The sequence below is a fragment of the Mauremys mutica genome, chromosome 11 (genome assembly GCF_020497125.1).
Source record: "Mauremys mutica isolate MM-2020 ecotype Southern chromosome 11, ASM2049712v1, whole genome shotgun sequence".
Classification (NCBI taxonomy): Eukaryota; Metazoa; Chordata; order Testudines; family Geoemydidae; genus Mauremys; species Mauremys mutica.
Window position 1 is genome coordinate 6,199,535 of NC_059082.1, and position 21,941 is coordinate 6,221,475.

General features: G+C 37.8%; 1 protein-coding gene across 1 annotated transcript in view; it reads left to right on the top strand.

Annotated features, from left to right (window-relative positions):
• Positions 1 to 21,941, top strand: part of DENND4A (DENN domain containing 4A) — an 86,345-nt gene that overhangs the window by 25,830 nt on the left and 38,574 nt on the right. Inside the window, exons 6-14 of the mRNA XM_044979302.1 lie at positions 1,208 to 1,377; positions 2,115 to 2,356; positions 5,495 to 5,561; positions 8,361 to 8,419; positions 12,570 to 12,714; positions 13,315 to 13,490; positions 16,504 to 16,604; positions 19,460 to 19,678; positions 20,063 to 20,208. Of these exons, the coding sequence (XP_044835237.1) occupies positions 1,208 to 1,377; positions 2,115 to 2,356; positions 5,495 to 5,561; positions 8,361 to 8,419; positions 12,570 to 12,714; positions 13,315 to 13,490; positions 16,504 to 16,604; positions 19,460 to 19,678; positions 20,063 to 20,208 (1,325 nt within the window). The remainder of the gene's footprint in view (positions 1 to 1,207; positions 1,378 to 2,114; positions 2,357 to 5,494; positions 5,562 to 8,360; positions 8,420 to 12,569; positions 12,715 to 13,314; positions 13,491 to 16,503; positions 16,605 to 19,459; positions 19,679 to 20,062; positions 20,209 to 21,941) is intronic.

Here is a 21,941-nt window from a genome sequence, read left to right on the forward strand (position 1 = left end):
ATCTTCATTATTTTTCCTGTTTTGGGTAGGAAATATAATTCACTGAGGGACTGATGATGCATGGGGATAAGAATCCTTGATTCCCACTGAAGTCAGCATTAGATGGGAGTGATTTTCACAATGCAGAACTAAGTCTTAAATGCATTTGTGTTTTTACCAAGATGTGGTAAGAATATGCCCCACATATGTTAGTGTAGGTTAGGCCTCTGGCTAATAGGTACTTACTAATGTAAAAAAAAACATGCATTTTTGTGGCTCTAGTAATAAATTTACACAGAGTTTTGTATATACAAAACACAAATGCTTTACTGTTAAATTTGATTGAAGGAAAATATTCTTTGCTAACTTACAGTGCATTATACTTCCTGAGACTAGCCTTGTATCATAGGGTTTCATATTTCTCTGGAACACCAGTTCTCAATTGTTTCCATACTGTGACCCCCAGCGCTCCCAACTGTCGAGTAATAGGGAAAGGGTAGGTGGTTGCAGCTCCCTGACACCTGTTCAGAACCCCCAGGTTGAAAAACCTTTGCTCTAGAACTTGATGTATTTTGAAGTTGTAGCTAGAAATAAAAATGGTTAGTCTCATATATCTTAAAAACTTAGAGTGAGATCCTCAGCTAGTGTAGATCAGCATGACTTTATTGAAGTCAAGGGAGCTATGCCCATTTATATCCTCTGAAGAGCTCTCTGGCTTTTAATATCGTTTTTAAAATGTAATTACCATTAAAACATTTTCCCTATTTTTTTTTTAAACACATAGTTGAATCTTACTAGAAGACTAATTTTTATTCAAAGACTTATTACCTTGGTTCATCACATTCAGTTTTCTTTTTCTTTGTGGATCTGAAATTTAATTTGTTCATTGATATTTGTGATAAAAAATACTATACTATTTATAGATGAAAATGTACTTAAGGCTGTAGGTATGGAAAAAGAAAAATTAATAAGATTGTTTACTGTGTAGTACCTAGAAAATAAAGTAATTCATAATATTGTGCTTAGCCATGTGATTTCTGTTAGTTCTTTGGAATTGTGCTGTTAACCTGACAATCATACACTAGGCCGGACATTTTGAAACTTTTTCTAGACCTCCTGACATGAATTTGTACTTTTATATAATTTAATGTGTTTGTGTGACATCAGGACATACACTTCTAACATAGGATTTGTTCTGTAACTGCCTTTTTAACAATTGCTTTAATAGGTTTAATATGCAGATATCCTGAAGAAGACTATGAGTCATTCCCATTACCAGAATCAGTGCCTCTTTTTTGTCTACCCATGGGTGCAACTATTGAGTGTTGGCCATCTAATAGTAAATACCCCCTTCCAGTTTTTTCTACATTTGTACTAACTGGAGCTTCAGCTGAAAAGGTATTGAAAAAACTTAACAAATATTAAATTTTGTGGGTTTTTTGTTTTTTGTAACCTTGAATAGTAAATGTTCGGAAAAGTAACCAATTATAAGCACAAGAAAACTACATCAGTAACAGTAAAACATTTTGTAACACAATTTGACATTTGTTAGAGTGATAAGACATTCTATGGGTTCTAGATCAGCCCCTAAAACAAAATTCCCTTCCTCTCCCTTTTTCAGTTACATTAGAGTGTGAAAACAGAAATCTTAAAGAGAGTAAAGTAAATTTGCATGGATGCAGCCAGGATTTTCATATTGTAGGCATGGGAACAACCTTGTTCCTATGCATGTATGTGCCACGTACTATAAGATGGATTTCAGGAGGGCTTTGTTGAAGAGTTGTGTCTACTACTTTGAGTTGCTTATAGAGCAGCCCCAAAAGTAGCTTAAATGATAGTTACAGAGACAGCTGTACTCTGTATCATTATTTCCTTGTCTACCCTAAGGACAGTTGTTTTTAACTTTCCTTTTCACGTATGGCTTTATATTTGGGGTTTTTTTTAAATTCATTTAAAAGGGTCTGGTTTATATGTGATCATAAGAATATTTTTAAAGAAATTTCAGAAGATACATATGCCCAACTTATCACACTATAGAATACTCTTGATTTGCTTGCAACTTTAGGATGTGTTGGCTTGCTTTAAAGATTGAGGCAGATGTACGTAGCTGTAATCAACTGTATTATTGTTTGTAGGTATATGGTGCTGCTATTCAGTTCTATGAACCATATCCTGAGGAGAATCTCACAGAAAAACAGAAATCTCAGTTAGGGTTAGCAGCTACTGGAGATGGGAAGTCGGATAACTCGAAAACAGTTCAGACTAACAAATGCATTTGTCTGCTCTCTCACTGGCCTTTTTTTGATGCTTTCAAGAAGTTTCTTACCTTTCTTTATCGTTATTCCATCTCTGGTCCTCATGTCCTACCTATTGAGAAGTAAGTTATTTCACAGAAGAATTCTTGCTGATAATTCAAGTTGTTGTGAATGCTACTTCGATAATTGATTGACTTTTTGAGATATTAAAGTATTTTGTTTATTAATTTTCAATTCTGCTATTATGGTGAATCAAATGCTCATTTTTCCCATGGATAAACTTCTCTTTGATGTACCCTTTCTTTAAAAACCTCTTTTTGTTTTTAAAATGTATTTGATTTGATCTCTCTACGTACTACTTAAGCCATTCATTTCTTTTTAAGATTGTCTAAGTGGCTCCAGGATCTTTAAACATCTTGTTTAGGAGAACAAAGATTATAAACCCTTTGTGCTATTGTCAGATACAGTTGGTCAAAAAGATTAAATGCTTATTCACATGTGCGTGTTTAGGACAATAAAGGAGTTTTATAATATCTTTGTCCCTTTAGAACGAGTAATCTGTCACACTGAATTCTAACACGAGTCAGAATAATCCTTAGCTGTTTAAAGTGTGATATGACTCCCTATAGCTAAAGAGTAATATCTATAATCTGAATGAAGATTAAGCCTTAATCTACACTTAAGTTATGTTACCATAGCTGTGTTGGTAATTGGTGTGAAAAAACCACACCTGACTGACATAACGGTTCTGACAATCTCCAGTGTAGACATGGCTATGTTGATTGCTGGAGGGCTTCTTTTGATGTAGCTAATGCCTTTTGGGAAGGTGGTGTTCCTGCACCTACAGAAAAACTCCTTCTGTCGGTGCAGACAGCATCACAGTAGGGAGCTATGCCAGCATGGCTATGCTGACATAGCCATCATAGGCTAGCATGGGCTCTATAGTGTAGGCATATCTGAAGGAGACACTTTTAGGCTAAGTGAAGTTTACAGCATAACAGAAAATATCGAAGCCGATACTTGCTTTGTTCTGACTATGGCCCAGATTTTTAAATGCAGTGTAGTTGTAGCCACGTCAGTCCTAGGATATTGGAGAAACAAGGTGGGTGAGGTAATATCTTTTATTGGACCAGCTTTATAGGACCAAGCTTTCAAAAACTTGTCTCTCTCACCAAGAGAAGTGGGTCCAGTAAAAGATATTACCTTGCCTAACTTGTCTCTCAGATTTTTAAAGGTATTTAGACACTGTTCCTCTCAGCATTGCAACATCCAACTGACTTAGGTTCTGAAGTTCTATTTTCAAAAGTGACTTAGGCACTCAGAAGTCTCTTCAGCTCCTAACTGCTTAAGTTGGTTTTGAAAATAGAACTTATGAGCCCCTCAGTCAGTTGGATGTTGCAATGCAGAGCAGAGCAGTGCAAATACTTTTAAAATCTGTGCCTGTATATGCACCATTCTTTTTTTTCAATTAAACTTCAATGTAATTTTCTAAAATTCTTAATGTAACTATATTTCTTACAGTTTAGGGTAACTGCACCTGTATTCCCCCTCTGTGGCTCCTTGAGGGCACCCACTTGGGCGGTTTCTGTCTTGGGTGGAGACCTGTGTGTCTCTCCTTCCTGACTGAGGCTTTTAAGGATGCACAGCTCCATGCCTACACTGTGATATATCCCCAGCAAGCCAGTTTACCTATAGGCCAGTACCTGTGCTTTGCTTTCTCTGAGACAGCTATTAACAGTTTTGCCAACTCTTACAAGTTACCACACAGCTCTTTCTAAGCAAATACATTTATTCTAAAGTAAAATAATTACAGAGAAAACATAATAACAAACCGATTTAAATACACACTAAACCTAACAAGAGTCACCCATCAGTTTTTTGGGGCCCTAGTAGCTAAACTATTTCCAACTGTTCTGCAAAGGTCAGGGTCCCTCTTGGACAGAAGGTCCTGTCTGTTTGCTGGGTCAGAGAGAGAGCCCCGTGGCAGTTTAAATGTAGCCTTTTTATGCCAAAATCCATTTCTTTTTGTTAGCCTCTGAGAATAACACTGATGAAACTCTCGCAATGCTGCTAATAATAGGAAATCTCAGTACAATACATATTGCACGTGAAACTAAAGCATAGAGACGAATGAATCTGAAAATTCCAAGTATTTTTGTGAAATACATAAAACTCTTACAAGCTCTCTCAGAATTTTCTATTTCCATTTTGAACAATTTCCAGGATTGCAAAGTTTAAAAAAAAAATTACAGTTTTAGTTTACAGTTTTTAAAAAAATTAATGGATTTCTAGTCATGCATTTGACACGACAATGTGAATGAGCCCTAATGTTCTACTTTTTTTTTTCTTCCTGTCACTGATCTTGAGGTACAGTTTGTGTCTGAAAGCTTGAAAACAAGCAGAAGTTCATTAACCTCATGGTTTTACCTAATGTTACTGTGGAAGGATCATTTACATGTTAGCAAAGTAAACAGACTAAAACTATGACACTGAAATCTAGCTAGTCTCTAGGGTTGCCAGTTTTGGTTGGACGTATTCCTGGAGGTTTCATCACATGACATTTTTAATTAAAGATTAATCTTAATTCCTGGAGATTCCAGGACAGTCCTGGAAGGTTGGCAGCTCTATGGTAGTCTCTGAAAAATGACAGTATACGGTAAATTTCAAGATCAGATATTTTTAGTTTACAAATGGAAAGATTTTGTAACTGCCAGCTTGCAAACTCAACCCTGGAGTCTGAAAGATGCCCCGAGTTGCTGTCATCTTGCACACCAACATCAGCAATATAGGTTCTGAAGGCCAAATTACACCCTCTGTGATGCTTGTGTAATCCCATTGCCTTCAGTGGGCTTGCAAAAGTGTAAGAGAGTGGTTCTTTGGTTGGAATTTTATAACCAGGTGAGTTGATTCACAAGAAGGAATTAATACAAGAGTTTTCATTTCATAAAGGGGTTCAAATACCTCAATGATCAGGATATAATAAGAACCTAAATTGAATCTACTTCACTCTCTCTTGGCAGTTGGCTCTGTAGTACTAACAAGAGTAATAAATATCAACAATTTATGTTCGTCATTCAAATAAGCAAATATGAGTGAATATATTCAGGGAGCCAATGTACTGAGCAAGATTGTGCCATTTTTATATGGCCACTTTTCATGTTGCCCGCAATAAGCGCTTGAAGTGCTGTACAGCATTTCACAAACAGTTTTCAGATAGTGATTTCTATTATGTTTAAAGTCAGTATTTTCTTTTCCTTCAGACATATTTCGCATTTTATGCACAAAGTTCCTTTTCCATCTCCTCAGAGGCCAAGAATTTTAGTTCAGGTAAGTTTAAAATCTTTCTTACCTATCTACAGTATCGGTCATTTTATACGGCTGCTTGTATGTGAAAATATAGTACAGTTTTCTTAAAATATTAATATAAAAAAGAAAAAACATCCACAGCCAAATTCACAAATATTTCACACTTAGAAATAATTGATGTTGCATGTTTCCAGTTTAATTTAGGACTATAATAAAATATTTCCTTAGGCATTATATTTTCATGAGGCATATTTGATTTTGTACTTAAAAAAACAAAACCAAACCTATGTGCTAGTTAAGGGATAAATTGCAGAAAGCCAGGACAGCTGTGAGAGTCCCTCATAGTTCTTGAAGTATTTTCTTCTTTTTATTTTATTCAGCTTAAACAAAAGTGAGATCTGTAGGCTAGACCTCTGGAGTATGTTCTTCATGACTATTTTTTTCAAAAGGCCTAATTCAAAATGTGTGGCATAGGGGGTGGGCACCCCTATGCTTGTTCCCTGGGCTATTTCCTACTCTGGCTTTGGTTCCTCTGCTGGTGCCATTGGTTTACTGCTGAGTTCCCTCCAAGTGTCCTCTCTAGTCATGATCTGGAGGTATTCCTCTCTCAGTTGGGGTTCGTCATTGCCATCCTCCATGGTTGAAGGGCCTGTGGTGGCTTGGCAGTGGGGCCCGGTCCTGACCATGTGGGGCCCCAGCAGCTTCTCAGCAGGAGCCTACACCACACAACTGCTCTCCTTCTCGGTCTGCCTAGACTGAGCTGAGCTGCTCCCCTTTGAGCTCAGTCTCCATTGTGTTCATGCACAGCAGGGGCGGCTGCGTGTGGCTTTCTGGGCCCAGAGCTGCTCCTTAACCCTCCCTCACCAGAATGGGGCTTGTACACCCCATCACAGCAGCTCTGAATGATCTGGATCCAAGTGGAAGCGCTGATATCAAAGATCCTGGATTATGTGCTACTCCTGAAACAAGCAGGCTTGGCATTCAATTATCTCAAGATCCACCTTACAGCAATATCAACATGGTATGGACTCGTGTGTTCTCACTCAGTTTTTTCACACCCAGTGGTTATCAAAATTCCTTAAGGGCTGCCTCCATATTTTAATTTCCAGTCCAAGACTTGGCTCCCTCATGAGACCTTAATATTGTCCTTCTGAAACTGATAGAGCCTCCATTTCGGCTACTATCATATTGTTTCGTATACCACCTTACTATCAAGGTGGTCTTGTGGCCATCACCTTAGCTCAGTCAGTGAGCTCCAGACTTTCATGGCAGAACTGTCTTATACATCCTTCCATAGAGACAGTGGTGTTAAGACCGCACCCCAGTTTTGTCTCCAAAGTGGTCTTGGATTTTCACCTGAACCAGGTGACTTCCTTGCTAGCCTTCTTCTCACACTTGATGCCGGGAATGAAGAAACTGCATAACTTGCATGTATCCAGGTCTTCGATGTATTAGCTTAAATGGACCAAGCCTTTTCATTAGTCAAATGGATCACACAGTACATTTCCACCTGCAACCAGCTGGGTGGCAAGCTTCTCCCTTCGAATATCAAGATACATAGTACCACAGCACAATCTGTATCTACCACCTGCCTCAAAAACATTCAGATCTCTGAGATCTGCAGGGCTGCCATGTGGAGTAAACCACTGGCTTGTGTGAAACCCTGTGCCCTTGACATGGGATGCCAAGTTTGGGAGAGCAGTACTTCAATCATTGTTTGACTGATTCAGCTGATATTCCTCATTCCCATCATCTAGAGGGGATATTGCTTGCCTGTCACCTGCAGTGAGATCCACACTGACATACTCAAAAAAGGACGTAGTTACTTGCCCTACAGTAACTGTGGTTCTTTGATATGTAGTCAGTGTGGATCTTGTGACCTGCCCCTCCTTTCCACTTTAGGAGTCCTTAGATAGTTAGTCTTTGATTTGTGAAGGAACTGGGGCAGGGTTGCAGCCATTCTGCCCTTTATACCCTTGCATGAGAACGTGAGGAGGCATAGAGCACGTGCCTGGCTCCAATGGACTGTGCTACGCAAAACAAATTCTGATTTTGTTTGCATGTGCACCTACAGTGGGATCCACACTGACTACAACATCTCGAAGATCCACAGTTACTGTAGGTAAGTAATTGTTCTTTTCTGGCAGCATAGTTCCTGAGTTTGATTACTGAAAGATACACTTCATGATTTTATATATAGGGTAATGTAATAACAAAAATAATCTTCCTGTCTTCATGTTGAGTACATGTATGGCTTCTCTTGATGCCATTGTTGAAGTCTTTGAAAAGCGGATAAATGTATTAATAAATTCTTGGGCCAGATCCTCAGCTGGTGTAATCTGTCTTAGTTCCAATAAAATAAATGGAGTTGAACTGATTTACAGTAGCTGAGGATCTGGTTCTCTTTTCTTACAGAGAAGATGTTACTTTGAAAAAAAAATCTTGTGGTATCTGAGCTGTGGCTCCTCACTGATCCCAGAATATTAATTAATTGGAGTGTTAAACTTTCGTTGAGTTGTTATGCAATGTTTTAATTCCTTTTTTAAGATAGGTAATGTGATGGATCATCTTTCTGTTTAAGTGCAGGAGGAGCAGAAAAAGTGTCACCTATCACTTATCTATAAGTAAAATATAATGAATGATGATTTTGCATTTTATTGCTTCATTATTTTAAATATGCCTGAGCTACATAATGTTTAATGTAGACTTTTTTTTTTAATGTTCAAATTATAATTGACTGACTGTTGTGCAATTTCTGTTAAATATTTTTAAGGCCCAGAATAAAAAGTATATATGCTTTTTTTTTTTTTTTTTTTACAGCTATCGCCACATGATAACCTGATTCTTAGTCAGCCGGTGTCATCACCACTACCCCTGAGGCAAGTAGAACAACAGTTCTTTAATTGTGAAACATACCTTGAACCATTAGTGACATGAAGCTTTAAAGCTTTGAAATATGAAGTAATTTTAACAGTCTACTATATTTTGTAATTGTATCTGGCAGTGAATTGATTTTTCTTTTTTTTTTTAAACCAATTGGCTGTTTTATAAAGGCATTAATCTTAAATCTTTATATTTTATAACTATATCTGAAGTACTGTAAGTCACTCTTGTAACAATAACAAAAAGGTGTATATATATTTTGGTACTTCATATTTAATCCTTCTCTCAAAATAGTTTGCCTTATTTTTTTAAAATCTCACTTGCTACTGCAGTAACCTCATGAAAATTTTATATATATAAAATAAATAAATTATGGAAATCCTTGGTAGTGACTCCTTAGTCAGGATAAGTTCTTAAATGGGCTTAATATCAGGCATAAGTTCCTGGTTTAGTCAAAAAGTAGGTGGCCAATCAGTCTGAAAAGAATTCGGAAAGTAAACTTTTTTGCCCGTTGAATTTTCTGTGGCATTCTTGTTTGGTTTCTCTTTATAATATTTAATAGGGCCAAAATTCAAAAGTCTTCCTATCTGATGTGTCCATTGCAATCCTAGCATTTCTTTTTTGACCAATAATCTCTTTAAAAACATTTTGCCTACACAAAACTTGGTAGAGAGCTGGATTCTGAGTATTGTCTATGGGCTTTTGGTTTTATTTATTTATTTATTTAATGTTGTATTTAGGATCATTATTTAGCTATTCCCCATGTTGCTGTAACAGAAAGTTTATGTGCTGTGTACTCAAACCTGAATGGTAGGGAGCCATATAAACACAAGCCTGTTTGATAGGGAGTCAGACACACCCAGTACTTTTCTGGCAGATTTTATCCTAAAATGAAGGTTTTGTGCGCAGTTGATGACAAATAAAATATTCTCCATCCGCAGCTGCATTTTGCCTGCCCCCACCTCTTCCCCCCCCCCCCCCCCCACTCCAGCTTTGTATCAAATATCTCCAACTTCTAATGTGGGAGGAATAATCTGGTCAAATTATGTGTACAGAAGGAGCGAAATGAATTAGAGTTCAGGATGCAAAGAGAAATCTGTGTTATAGCTGCAGTAATGGTAAAGGTGTTTGCTTGTGTGTGGAGAAGTAGAGTGTATGTACTCTTTTTAGGTAGCTTAACTTTTCACTTCATTGTTTTTGTGGGTTTATGTCAAGTAAGTGTGTGTATGTGAACCCTAACTGCTTCACAACAAAGTTATATGTATTTACTAATTCATATATTTTATGTAAAATATCATTTTTGCTAAATATTCATTTAAACAAAAATAGTCCATACTTTCTATATGAAGAATAAAGATGTTGTTAATATTGAATGTTAACGCACATGAAGAATTCATTTTTGACTGGGGGAGATAAAGATGTATATTTTTGTATAATCCATGAAGATCAGTTAACAATGTGTTAACTTTCTTTCTAGTATAATAGCATTCATATAAATAGCTATGTGATTGCAGCACAAACCTGAGGAACTGAGCATTTCCCATTATATTGAAGGGAAAATCACTAGACCCTCTGGCATTTGTTAGAGAATTACAGAACTGTTTCATAAATGTCACTGTGTCTGTAATCTGAAGACATTGGTTAGATCTGAATTCAGTTAAATAAGTCTATCTTGTATGTAAAGCAGCTTTTATTGTTTCAGCTTTTTAGTGAAATAATTGTACATCCTTTGAATATGTGTCAGTGTGGATCCCACTGTAGGTGTGCCTGTACCTCATGTGCATGAGATAAGAATCTTTTGAATAGCCCTGTGTGTCAGGGCCCACATTTGCCCTGTGCTTCATCATGTGTCCATGTCTGGGCATAAAAGGCAGTGCAACCTTGACCCTCCCTTTGTTACCTGTTGCTGCCACTGGCAGAGATGGAACTTAGTGAATATTCAACCACTTGTCATTCTTTCTGGCTAAACTCTTCAGAAATCTTCCAAACTCTCATCTATTTGCTCTAGGAAACTATAACAAACAAACATGACCCATCAGGACTCATTCTTGGTAGTTAGACCACCTCTGCCCCATCTGTGTAGGGTAATGGTTCATCCACTTCAACCTCGTGATGAACTGTAAGTCCTCAGTCTTCAAGACCTATCCTTTCTGTGATGGACTAACCCTGTTAACAGATGTACATATCAGATGTCTCTACTGCTTGGGTGAGAGCCATATACCAGACAGATGCTTGGTATGCCAGTACTTTTCTTCTAAGATTCTCAAGTCATGCGAATCTCAACTGAAGTGCTGCTTGCTAGAGCATCTATGAGAGGGTCTTCGGACCTTGAGGAGTCAGGTACCAAATCCAACCATGTACTGGAGAAAATTACATCCACGAGTGCCCCCCTTCGGTAGACATGCAGTGCTCAAAGCCAGCACAGAAAAAACCCTGACACTGAAGCCAGCACCATTGGCACTGATGCCGATACTGCTGGTACTGAAGCTTACCACCGAGAGAAATCATGGCAGAGACTGTAGGCGAAGGTTGGTATCTTCCCGTAGGGAAAGGCCACATAAAGCCTCCCTGGAAAAAACTTGTGAAACCCCACACTGAGCCTAGGGCTAGTGACAAGCTATCACATAATTCACAAAACTCCACTGGTGATGGTATAACCATCAGCATTGCCCCCAGCAGCATTGTCACAGTCCCACCTCAAGTCCTGCAAAAGCTGAGATGGTGGCTAGATCCTGAGAAAGCATGAAAGGAGTTCCATTCTTGTCACCATCCCAAATTTCAGAATTCCACCTGAACCAGTTGATTGATCTGCTTATCTTATTCTGTGTCAGGTGTGGTTACAAGAAGGAACAGAAACTCTACACACTGCATTTCCCCAGGCTCTACTCTATTACACTGACAGGACCAAGCCTTTCAGGCGGTTTCCTCATCTCTTTGTGGCCATTTCCAGCCTTGTTAAGATCAAGTTATCTTGTCACAGAGAATCTCTACGTGGATCACATGATGTATTTTCACTTTCAGCTGGCAAATCCCTTCCTCCAAATGTCTAGGTGCATACCACTGGAACAGGCAGCAGGATCATCCTGCTTCAGGAATGTGCCAGTATCTGAGCCCTGGTCTACACTGGGAGGAGGGCGAGGGGAAATCAATCTAAGTTATGCAACTTCAGCTATGTGAATAACGTAGCTGAAGTCGACGTACTTAGATCGACTTACTGTGGTGTCTTCACCGCAGTGAGTCGACTGCTGCCGCTCCCCCGTTGATTCTGCCTGCGCCTCTCGCGGTGCCAGAGTACAGGAGTCGACGGGAGAGCGCTCAGGGGTCGATTTATCACGTCTAGACACAATAAATCGATCCCCACTGGGATCCGGCAGGTAGTGTAGACATACCCTGAGATCTGCAAGGCAGCAACAGGGAGTAACCCACTAACCTTAGTCAAACATTATGCCCTTGACTTAGCGGGTAGGGCAGATGCCAAGTTTGGGATAGTGGTGCTTCAATCATTATTAGATTCAGCTGAAACTCCTCATTGCCACCACCCAATGAGGATACTGCTTGCTAATCGCCTAGGTTGGGATGCACGCTGACACATTTAAAGAAAGGACAGTTACTAACCCAACAACTGTGATTTTTCAAGATGTTGTAGTCAGTGCAGATCCTCTGACCAGTCCTTCATCCCCACTTTGTGGAGTCCTCAGCAGCAACAGCTTTGAATCATGAGGGAACTGAGAGGGGCATTGTGGATGCCCCACCCTTTATGTGCTTCCATAGGAGCACAAGATGCATGTGTGGCCTTGACTGACACGAGTATTCAAAAGATTCCATTCTCATTTGTTTGAAGTGTATGTACCCTTACAGTGGGATCCACGCTATGACTACAACATCTCAACCACAATTACTGTAGGATAAGTAGGTGGTTTTTTTGTTTGTTTTTTTACTGGATAGTGAAACTAAATGAAATTTCCGAGTTTTTCTTATTAACAAGAATGCAAAAAATGGAATACTAAGTTTGCAATGTGTTTACAATACCCCAGCTTAAATTCAGTTATGAATTCTTTGTATTTGTTCATATTTTCAGTGCAGTTTATTATAATATTTTTCTGCCTAATAGTTTGATATTCACCAGTGTTTTATTTTTTGTAACAGTGGTGGCAAGTTTTCTACACTGCTTCAGAACCTAGGGCCTGAGAATGCAGTAACTCTACTTGTATTTGCTGTAACAGAACATAAAATTCTCATCCATTCCTTACGACCGTCTGTCCTTACTAGTGTGACAGAGGCATTAGTCTCGGTAAGTAGCATTATCTCTTCCTAATCCTATTTTTTTAGTGAAAAAGAACATTGTTCAAATAAACTGTAAAACAAATATATAGTACTACTTCTGGGTTTGAGAAAATAGGGACCAGATTTCCCCTCTGAGATACCACAGAAGTAATTGAGGTTAAATGCGTTGAGGGTAGAATTTAACCCTATCTTTGGCTTTTGCTTATTTGCAATAATGTGCCAGTCACTATCCTATGTAGGCACTAAATGCAGGAACTCTTTAATTTCCTAAATGGCCCCCCAGTAGGCCTATATTCTTTGTTTCTACCCTCAGAGGGCTTGTAGATGTATATTATTTTTATGTCCTCCTTCTCACAGACCAGTGTTAGTGCCTCTGCTGAGAAATGGCTAGTATGCAGAAGTTTTCTGTTTTTACAAATTAAGTAAACTAAAAATTAAGAAAAATTAAATTGCCTTTTTAATTGACAGCAGCTATTTAATATTAGAGTTTACAATTTCAATCATATGCTGTTACTTTTCATGTTAAATGTTTTTATAATGTGGAAAATAGTCTGACATTGTATCCTTCTATAAATGTTAGTTGAATATTATGTTTTGTTTTTTAAAGATGATATTTCCTTTCCACTGGCCATGCCCATACATTCCTCTTTGCCCCTTGGCACTGGCAGATGTGTTAAGCGCACCATGTCCATTCATAGTAGGAATTGATTCAAGATACTTTGATCTGTATGATCCCCCACCAGATGTTAGCTGTGTTGACCTAGATACCAACACCATTTCTCAGTAAGTATTTATTACTGATTTTCTTGTATGGTTGTGATATTTGTTTTATTTCCTATGGCAAAAACCTGAGAGATTCCAGTTGAAGTTTTGTTTTTTACCCATTATGTTTCAATTGTGTAGCAGCATCTTAACACTATTTCTTCTATGATGGATCTGCTTCTCTGGCCAGAAGGAACAGCTGATTGATATTTCTGTCCAATCCAGCAGAAAGGAGGCAGAGTCCTCATTTACCATCATCGCTAGGTGTTATCTGTCTGTCTGTCTATATATAGCATAAGTAGTTAAATTCAGAACTCTGCTACACCCTAAAAATTATGGACTGAACAGATGCTGGATTTATGGCTTATTACAGCAATCTGTAATGCACTAACCCCTTCTTTTTTCTTACAACTGCAAAGGTCTTAATGGACCAGTTTGCCTTGAATGGTCCCTTAGAATATATGCTAACTACATATGCTAAACAATTTGTTCCACCTTCTAAAAACATTAAACTGTATTACTGGCACGCGAAACCTTAAATTAGAATAAATGAAGACTTGGCATACCACTTCTGAAAGGTTGCCGACTCCTGTTCTAGACATTTGAAGGCTAAATGGGGCCCAGACAGGCTAGAGAGATAATTTGGATGTTGCTGAAACAAAAAATAGGTCTGTGTATCTTTTTGTGTATAAATCAAGCGTCCACATAGTGTCCACATATTATCCAGCAGTGAGAACTTTTACACTGAAAAAATTAAACTTGGTACACTGCTCTGGGATAACCCATAAAGATGAGACACTCTATTTGAGCAATATTATCCTAAGGATAGAATTTGAATAAAATGATTCAGAATTAGAATAATAGAATATCAGTGTTGGAAGGGATCTCAGGAGGTCATCTAGTCCAACCCCCTGCTCAAAGCAGGACCAATCCCCAACTAAATCATCATTAAAACAAACTAATACTAAAGTTATTCTAAAAAGACCTTTGGAACTATTGTGTACTTAATAAAATTTTATATAACTTTATATAATATAAAAGTTTTAAGGCAACAAAAATCAGAAGGAAGCAGTATTCGTCAAGATCAGTTAAATATATATGTAGCTAAAGGTAATAGGTAATAATTGGAGATATACCAATCTCCTAGAGCTGGAAGGGACCTTGAAAGGTTATTGAGTCCAGCCCCCTGCCTTCACTAGCAGGACCAATTTTTGCCCCAGATCCTTAAGTGGCCTCCTCAAGGATTGAACTCACAACCCTGGGTTTAGCAGGCCAGTGCTCAAACCACTGAGCTATCCCTCCCCCCGTATCACCCATACGTTTTAAGAATGGTCTTTCTTTTTTTAGACCAAAAGTCTGATTCAAGTTTATTTTAATGTTGTCCGACTGATAGCTTTTCTTGTCTGTATCATTCTCATTTTTTAATTAAAGAAGCTGGTGAGTTCATTAACCTTTCTTTGTTTTTAATTTATGATTAATAATTATGGAATGGTTATCTGTCTAATTTTGTCTAATTTTTGAGTGCACATTTATTGCCACAATTTAAAAAAAAAATCTTTGTGAATAAAGATTGTGTTAAGGCACCTATGCTGATCTCAGATATTTTGTACAACTCTCCTCTACTCTGCATTTTTGGCAGTCAATTGAGAATGGACTGTGATGATCTGTTTTTTGTTGTGGGTTTTTTTCTTTCCTTTTTTGGGGGGAAGGAAGGGTTCCATAGAAAGCAGCATTTCTTTACCACTGCTGTCTTTTTATGTTAATATTTTAAGTTTTCTTTATTTTCAGACTTGTTGATTCACCTTCTTATCTTCTGCTTCCCAGTATTGCTGTCTTCATGCTTCTCCTGGCAATTACTAGTTTCAGATGCATTTTTTTGAGCATGTGAAGTCTGTGGATATCATGTACATAAACTGTTTTTGCAAAAAGCTGATGGACGAATGGTTGAGATTTTTGTGGTTTTGTGTCTTTGATATGGTCTAAAAGACTTGCCACTGCCCTCAGTTGACAGTGAAACAGTGCAACTTTTATATCACCTCAACAGTATGTTATCTGCGGTCACATCTACCTCAACTCTCCAGTAAAGTGGCTTTCCCCTCATGTATTAATTTATCCAGGTCATTGCGTAATTCCAGTCATCGCATAATTCCAGTAATTTCCACCTTCCAAATCTAAGTCACCATAATTTAGAAAATACCATATATAGTTGCTATATTTCATAATATTTAAACCATTCCTGTTCTGTGCAGCAAAACCATTTTTAAACTTTATGAAATAGAAAGTTGATAAATACAGAGCACAATAAATAGTATGCAACCTTTTTACCTCTTTAAACTGCAAAGGTTGTGGCTACCAATGGGGCATGGCAATCAAGGATTTTTCATTCGTTTGTTTTTTTGCCGTGGTTTGTGGGCACAGTCCTTGAGCTAGATCTTTTGAAGTAAAATGTTTAAGCCCTACTGTGCATCATTGGCAGTCTGTACTACAATGACCCAGGAGTAAAATAACAAGAATATTGAGGTGCCCCAGTGGAAATTTCTTTGAAAATATATTTAATCTCTGCCCACACTTATGGTTGGCATTAGGTATTGTTACTAATACTCTGTTTTCATATGCTCTAAATGCATTACTATTTCTATCTTTTTAATTCATAATTTTTCTCATCACTCTTGGGTTTGGCTGCGTAGTCATGATCAGAACGTGTGGATAACCAGTTGGATGACTACGTGATAACATCTCCATACCATAAATTAAATGCTTACTTTTCCCTCCCTTGCTCAAAAGACCGTTCTTCATATAGTGAATTGTGAATGCACATCCATTTTTATTTATACATCTAGGATTATGTCCTTCTGGATATGACCCTGTGTAGAAATATATTTTCTGTTATTATCTTCATTTATTTATTTATTTTATTTATTTGTATTCCCGTAGCACCTAGTCATGGACCAGACCCTATTGAGCTAGTTGCTGTACAAACAGAGAACAAAAAGATGGTCTCTGAACATTAATACTTTTCTTCTTCCCTTTCTAGAACTGGAGATAAGAAAACTACTTCATGGAAGACCTTACCAAAGAAACCTTGCAAAAATCTAATGAACACTTTAAATAACTTATATCAACAACTGGCAGAATGTGAGTGGGGGAAGTATAAAACAAGATTTTCACTAACCGTGGTGCATTGTAGCTAATGTTAACAGATTGGTAGATTTTAGTTACAGTACAGTTTTCTGAAGGCATCCGTCATGATAAATATCACAAAATGTCTTACAAAAAGGAGAAGTTTTGCATAAACTTAAAGATTAGAAATAATCACAGTAAAACCTCAGACTTCCAGACCCCTCGGAATGGAGGTAACTATGAAATGTTCATAACTCTGAACAAAGCACAGTTCAGGCTCTGGATCCAGCAGCTGACGCTCCAAGCCAGGTTTCAGCAGTAGTTGAGCTCCCTATTCAGTGCCGACATGAGTTTGCAAGACTCTTCCCCGGGAAGGGGTGATGGGAGGGAGAGAGAGAGAGAGAGAGAGAGAAAACAGCATGTCCCCCTCCTGGGAGATTTGGGGGGAGGGCTTAAAAACAGCCCATCCCCTTCCTGGCGGGGGATGGGCGGAAGGGGTGAAAGCGGTGCAGACCAGTGCTGTTCCTACTCCTGGCTGGCTCCGGCTGCCTTGGGCTGGCAGTTCCAGCGTCTTGCTGTAAGTGGCTGCCCTGTGCGTGTAGGTGGGGTGGGGACAGGCAGCCCAGATGTGCCTACCTTTAAGATGCAATAGAGGCACAGTACAGTATTTGCTTTTGGGGTGGGGTCTCTGTTGCTATCAAGTTGCTTCCAGTTTCACAAGGTGTCCGGTTGACCATTCAGTCCATAACTCTGGTGTTCGTATCTTTGAGGTTCTACTGTAACTGGCTTTTGGGGTGGGGAAACGTCCATAGAGATGAAGCACTAGGGAAAGGACATCTCTTAAGTGAAGAGTCATGAGGAGCGGGGACAGACGAGCAAAAAGTAGGCCAAGACCTATAAAGCTCTTGACAGATTGCGCATTACAGACCACCCAATTGTCCTCATGCCTTTATCTGACAGTTGAGGTAGTTTGGGGCACACAAGCTCATAGTGCTTACCATCTTGATTCTCCATTGTGCCATTCCTGTGCATAGTTTTACTGCGACATTTAAATGTTTTTGTATTCCTGGGGTAGCTGTCCAGCCCCTGGTGTAGACAGGGCAGCCTGAGCGTTATGCTAGGGCTGCTGTTGTGAGGCTGGTGGTGGTGATGAAACTAGAATAGCTGAAATCCAGTGTACACTGTTGCCACTCTTCTCCCACGCAGCCAGTTCCAAGGGCCATGAGTGGGACTGCATAAAGCTTTGCTGCTGGGATCTGTGGTAGCTATGTTATGTTGATTGAAAACTACCATTTTTAGAGGACTGATGTGCCAAAGCAGGAGATGAGTTTAGAGCAATAATATGGATCAAATCCATAGTTTTGAAAATCAGGAAGGAAATTTTTTTATTGGGACTGTTAGGAAACCAGGTGATGTGATGGAGGTAATATGTCCCTGTTCCATGAAGTGAGAGGGAAATCTTAGCAGCATTTTGAAATTCCTGACAATTAAAACCAGATCCAAATCCCATTAAAGTCAATGGGAGTCTTTCAGTTGACTTTAATGGGCTTTGGATGAGGGCCTTAAAAAGCAGAAGTGGCTGAAAGTCATACAAGACTAAATTGCATTGGCAGAGATAGCAAGTGGTTAAGGCATGGATTAGAATAGGAAGGGGATGGAGTTGGTCCAAAGCGGGCATGTTTAATATGTTGTAGAAGTTAATATACCTTAGCCAAAATCTTTAAAAATGGGCATCTAAAGTTAGGGTGGGTGCTCAGCACTTCTGAAAATCAGGCCACTTACTTTCGGGCCTAAATATAATATTAAGTTCCTAATTTTAGGCACCCATTTTTAACAATCTTGACCATTGAGGATATCAGAAGTTGTTAATGTTTTCTATTGTTCAGAACATACTAAAAACAGCATGCTGCATAAATGGCAGTATGTATTAAACTATTGTGAAGATCATATAGTTTCCTAATAGCTACATATAAACTTACAGTCAGAAAAGGATTTTCTTAGCAATTTCTAAAATATGTATACAGTCTGTATAATATAGAATAAAATGGATTCCTTCTTGAATTGTCACCAAAGTCTAAATTCATATAAGCATGGTTTCTAATGGAGGCTATGGCTGCAACCATAATGTGTTGGAACAGTGGAACACAATAATGAAACCATATTTCTGTTCCAAAAGGACACCATTAGCATGTTACCATTCTGTGTGAGTGGGGGAGAGAAAAGCAGAGAAGCCTTGGGAATCAGGGTCCTAATGGCTTTGTATGGACACTAAAGACCTAAAAGCGCCTTTCATAAGAGTAGGGATTTGTGCTAGTTTCCTTTACCAAAGTGCCCCCATTTCTCCTTACCCTCATTGTGCACTGTACTGTGCTCCTGATGGTTGCCATGTGCATTTTAGTGGTTTTGTGTGTGTGTGTATATATAGTGTCAATAAACCTCTTGCTGGCACTTTGGGAAAGAAGGCATTCTAAAATATATATGCATCCCACATGTGTGATTAACATATTCTTAAAAATTCATTTATTTTGCCAACTAATTGTATACATTTCAACAGATTCCATAAACTACCCTTTTTATTAGCATGTCACTAAACAGTGTCCATACCAATTCTGTCTTTGTTGCCATAGTAACTGTACTGAAAAGGTAAATGTTTGTCTCTCTGCCTCTTGTAAAACCCACAGACTAGTGATTTGTGCGCTGTCATGCTGAATTAATCATCATACTTCACTATTCTATTTATATCCAGTATAGAATATTATAATATTGGATTCACTTATCACCCAATAAGATAAGAAGGAAATCATAACTTTGGTCAACACTGAGAATTTTTTTGATCTAGGGGAGTGTTTTAACACTATTGTTGTTCACAGTGCAGCAAAGACCAAGAGAAGATGCATTAATGGAATTAACAATGAATGACTATGATTTTAATTCGGGGAAGAAGTTGCATTTGTTAGATATGGAGATCCAGGAGGCATTTCTTTGTTTCATGGCTTCATTATTAAAAGGTTACAGGTCGTACCTAAGGCCAATAACACAGGCACCTTCTGAGACAGCAACAGATGCAAGTTCCCTCTTTGAACTACAAGGTAAAGGTTCATATTCTTGATTTTTAATCATAAGCTAATAAAATATGCAAAAACTATTTTTCACTGGAGTGATAACGAAGAAGAAGAAACCATTTTCATGTTACTGTGCTGAATGGAAAAAATGAAAAGACCATGTAATGGTAGTGGGCAAAAATGATATGATGCCACTGGCAAAACAATACTGCAAAGGTTTAAAAAAAAGTATTGAAAAGGTGTCTAGTTGATAGTATTTGTTAACACAATAATAGAGACATTTCATAACAATTGCTAGTTTTTAAAGATAATTTTTGTATAATTCTGTAACCATTATCCTATTCGTTAGTGAAATACGTGCTGTTTCCTTTGGTTCAAAGTGTTCTTACATGCATATACTTTGTTTTGTAGGGTTCTTAAAAAGTCGAGATCGATCACATCAAAAATTCTACACATCAATGACCAAAACGCAAATGTTTATTCGCTTCATTGAAGAATGTTCCTTTGTTAGTGATAAGGATGCAAGCCTTGCATTTTTTGATGATTGTGTAAATAAAGTAAGTGTGGTTTTAGTATGTTTGTAGTACTCGATTTATCTTTTTCCATTGCTCACTTCCACAGGTACTGTAGATAGAGTAATATGTTTGTATATAATTGTAATAAGCTTGATATAGCTTCATTATAAATTATTTCCATTTCTCCTTTTTCTTTTCTGTTCCACTTCTGTTTTCTGGTGCTCTACTGTAACTGTTACTCTAGGGTCACTTTCCACCGATGTTGAAGTGGAAATTCAGGTAAAGTGAATACCTAGGTAGCCCAAGTATTCAAAAGTGCATCTGCAATGCCCTGTGCATGCATGCAGGTTGTGATTTGTACATGCACATACATAGACATCTTGAAAGTTTTGGCCCATATTAAGAAATATGATATTCCTAATAATTTGAGGAGGAGTTGTTCTTCCTACAGTTCACCAGAATACCACATTCCTTAAATAGTAGTTTAGTTTTCATAGGATGTATGATATTTTATATAATTGTTTGGAACTGAATATGAGCACCATAAGAAACTGAATAGTATCAATTCATTACTTTTTATGTTTATACAGTAAACATAAGATCCACTTGATCTTTGCTAACATTGGGTTGATTTCTTTTCATCAATTCTACCTCAGCACTTGCAGCTTTTCTAATTTATTAATTTTTAAAAGTTGTTTTAGTACAGACCCTTTGATGTATAATGAGAAAACATTTATCTGTATCATTACTCTTTACACTCCTAGGCAGCAACAATTATATACGGGTCCCATAAATCATAAGCCTCCTTCCTGTTGTAGCTGTTTTACATCTAATTCTTTTATTAATATTCTACTTTTACCTGTGGATATTTCCTAATAGGCTTGCTATCAAATGTCTTTGGTATCTTGCATGGAATTCTTCAGCTAGCACAATACATGATTATACACTTGGAAAAATCTTTATCAAGTTTTCTTATGACATTTTTGTGGGTAGCATTAATTTAGCATCATGGCTTCAGGCTGCATTTAATGGAATACACTCTGCTGCTGTAGTTTCTTATTGCCAGGCTGTTCCCATATCTGTAACACACACAGAAGAGGAAAGATAATTCTGTCAAGGGCATGTGGGAGTTCTCCAGGATTGGGAGTGGTGTCTTTCAGCAGGTTACTGACTAGTAACTATTGACCATAATAGAGACATTTCATAACAATTGCTACATTTTAAAGATAATTTTTGTATAACTACTGTAACCATTATCCTATTTGTTAGTGAAATATGTTCTGTTTCCTTTGCTTTTCTAATTTCTTTTTTAATCCAAAACAACTCAAATTATTAATTTAAAGTGGATTAGTTAAACCGCATTAAGCCCCTACGTGAACATTCTTATTCAGAATTAAAGTAGCCTTAATTCAGTTTATCTTAATTCATTTCCAAAGTGAATTAAACTAAACTGAATTAAGGGCTACTTTACTTCTGAATAAGAGTGTCCACATAGATATTTAATGTGGTTTAACTAATCCACTTTAAATTCACACTTTTAGTTAATTTAGATACATTTTTCTGAGTTCCCCATGTAGACAAGCCCTAAGGTCAGGTTTTTGGAGAAGGTCTGAATGCTTTGCTGGATTCAGCTCATAGTGGCAGGTCGTTTTACAGCCATAATGCTGAGCTTCCCATGTCAAGGTAGGTTAAAGTTTACTGCATCATTTGCAGAAGTAAATTTGTTTAGCCTAAGTACCCCCCAGACTTTAAGCCCAATCTCTGTTTTAGTGCAT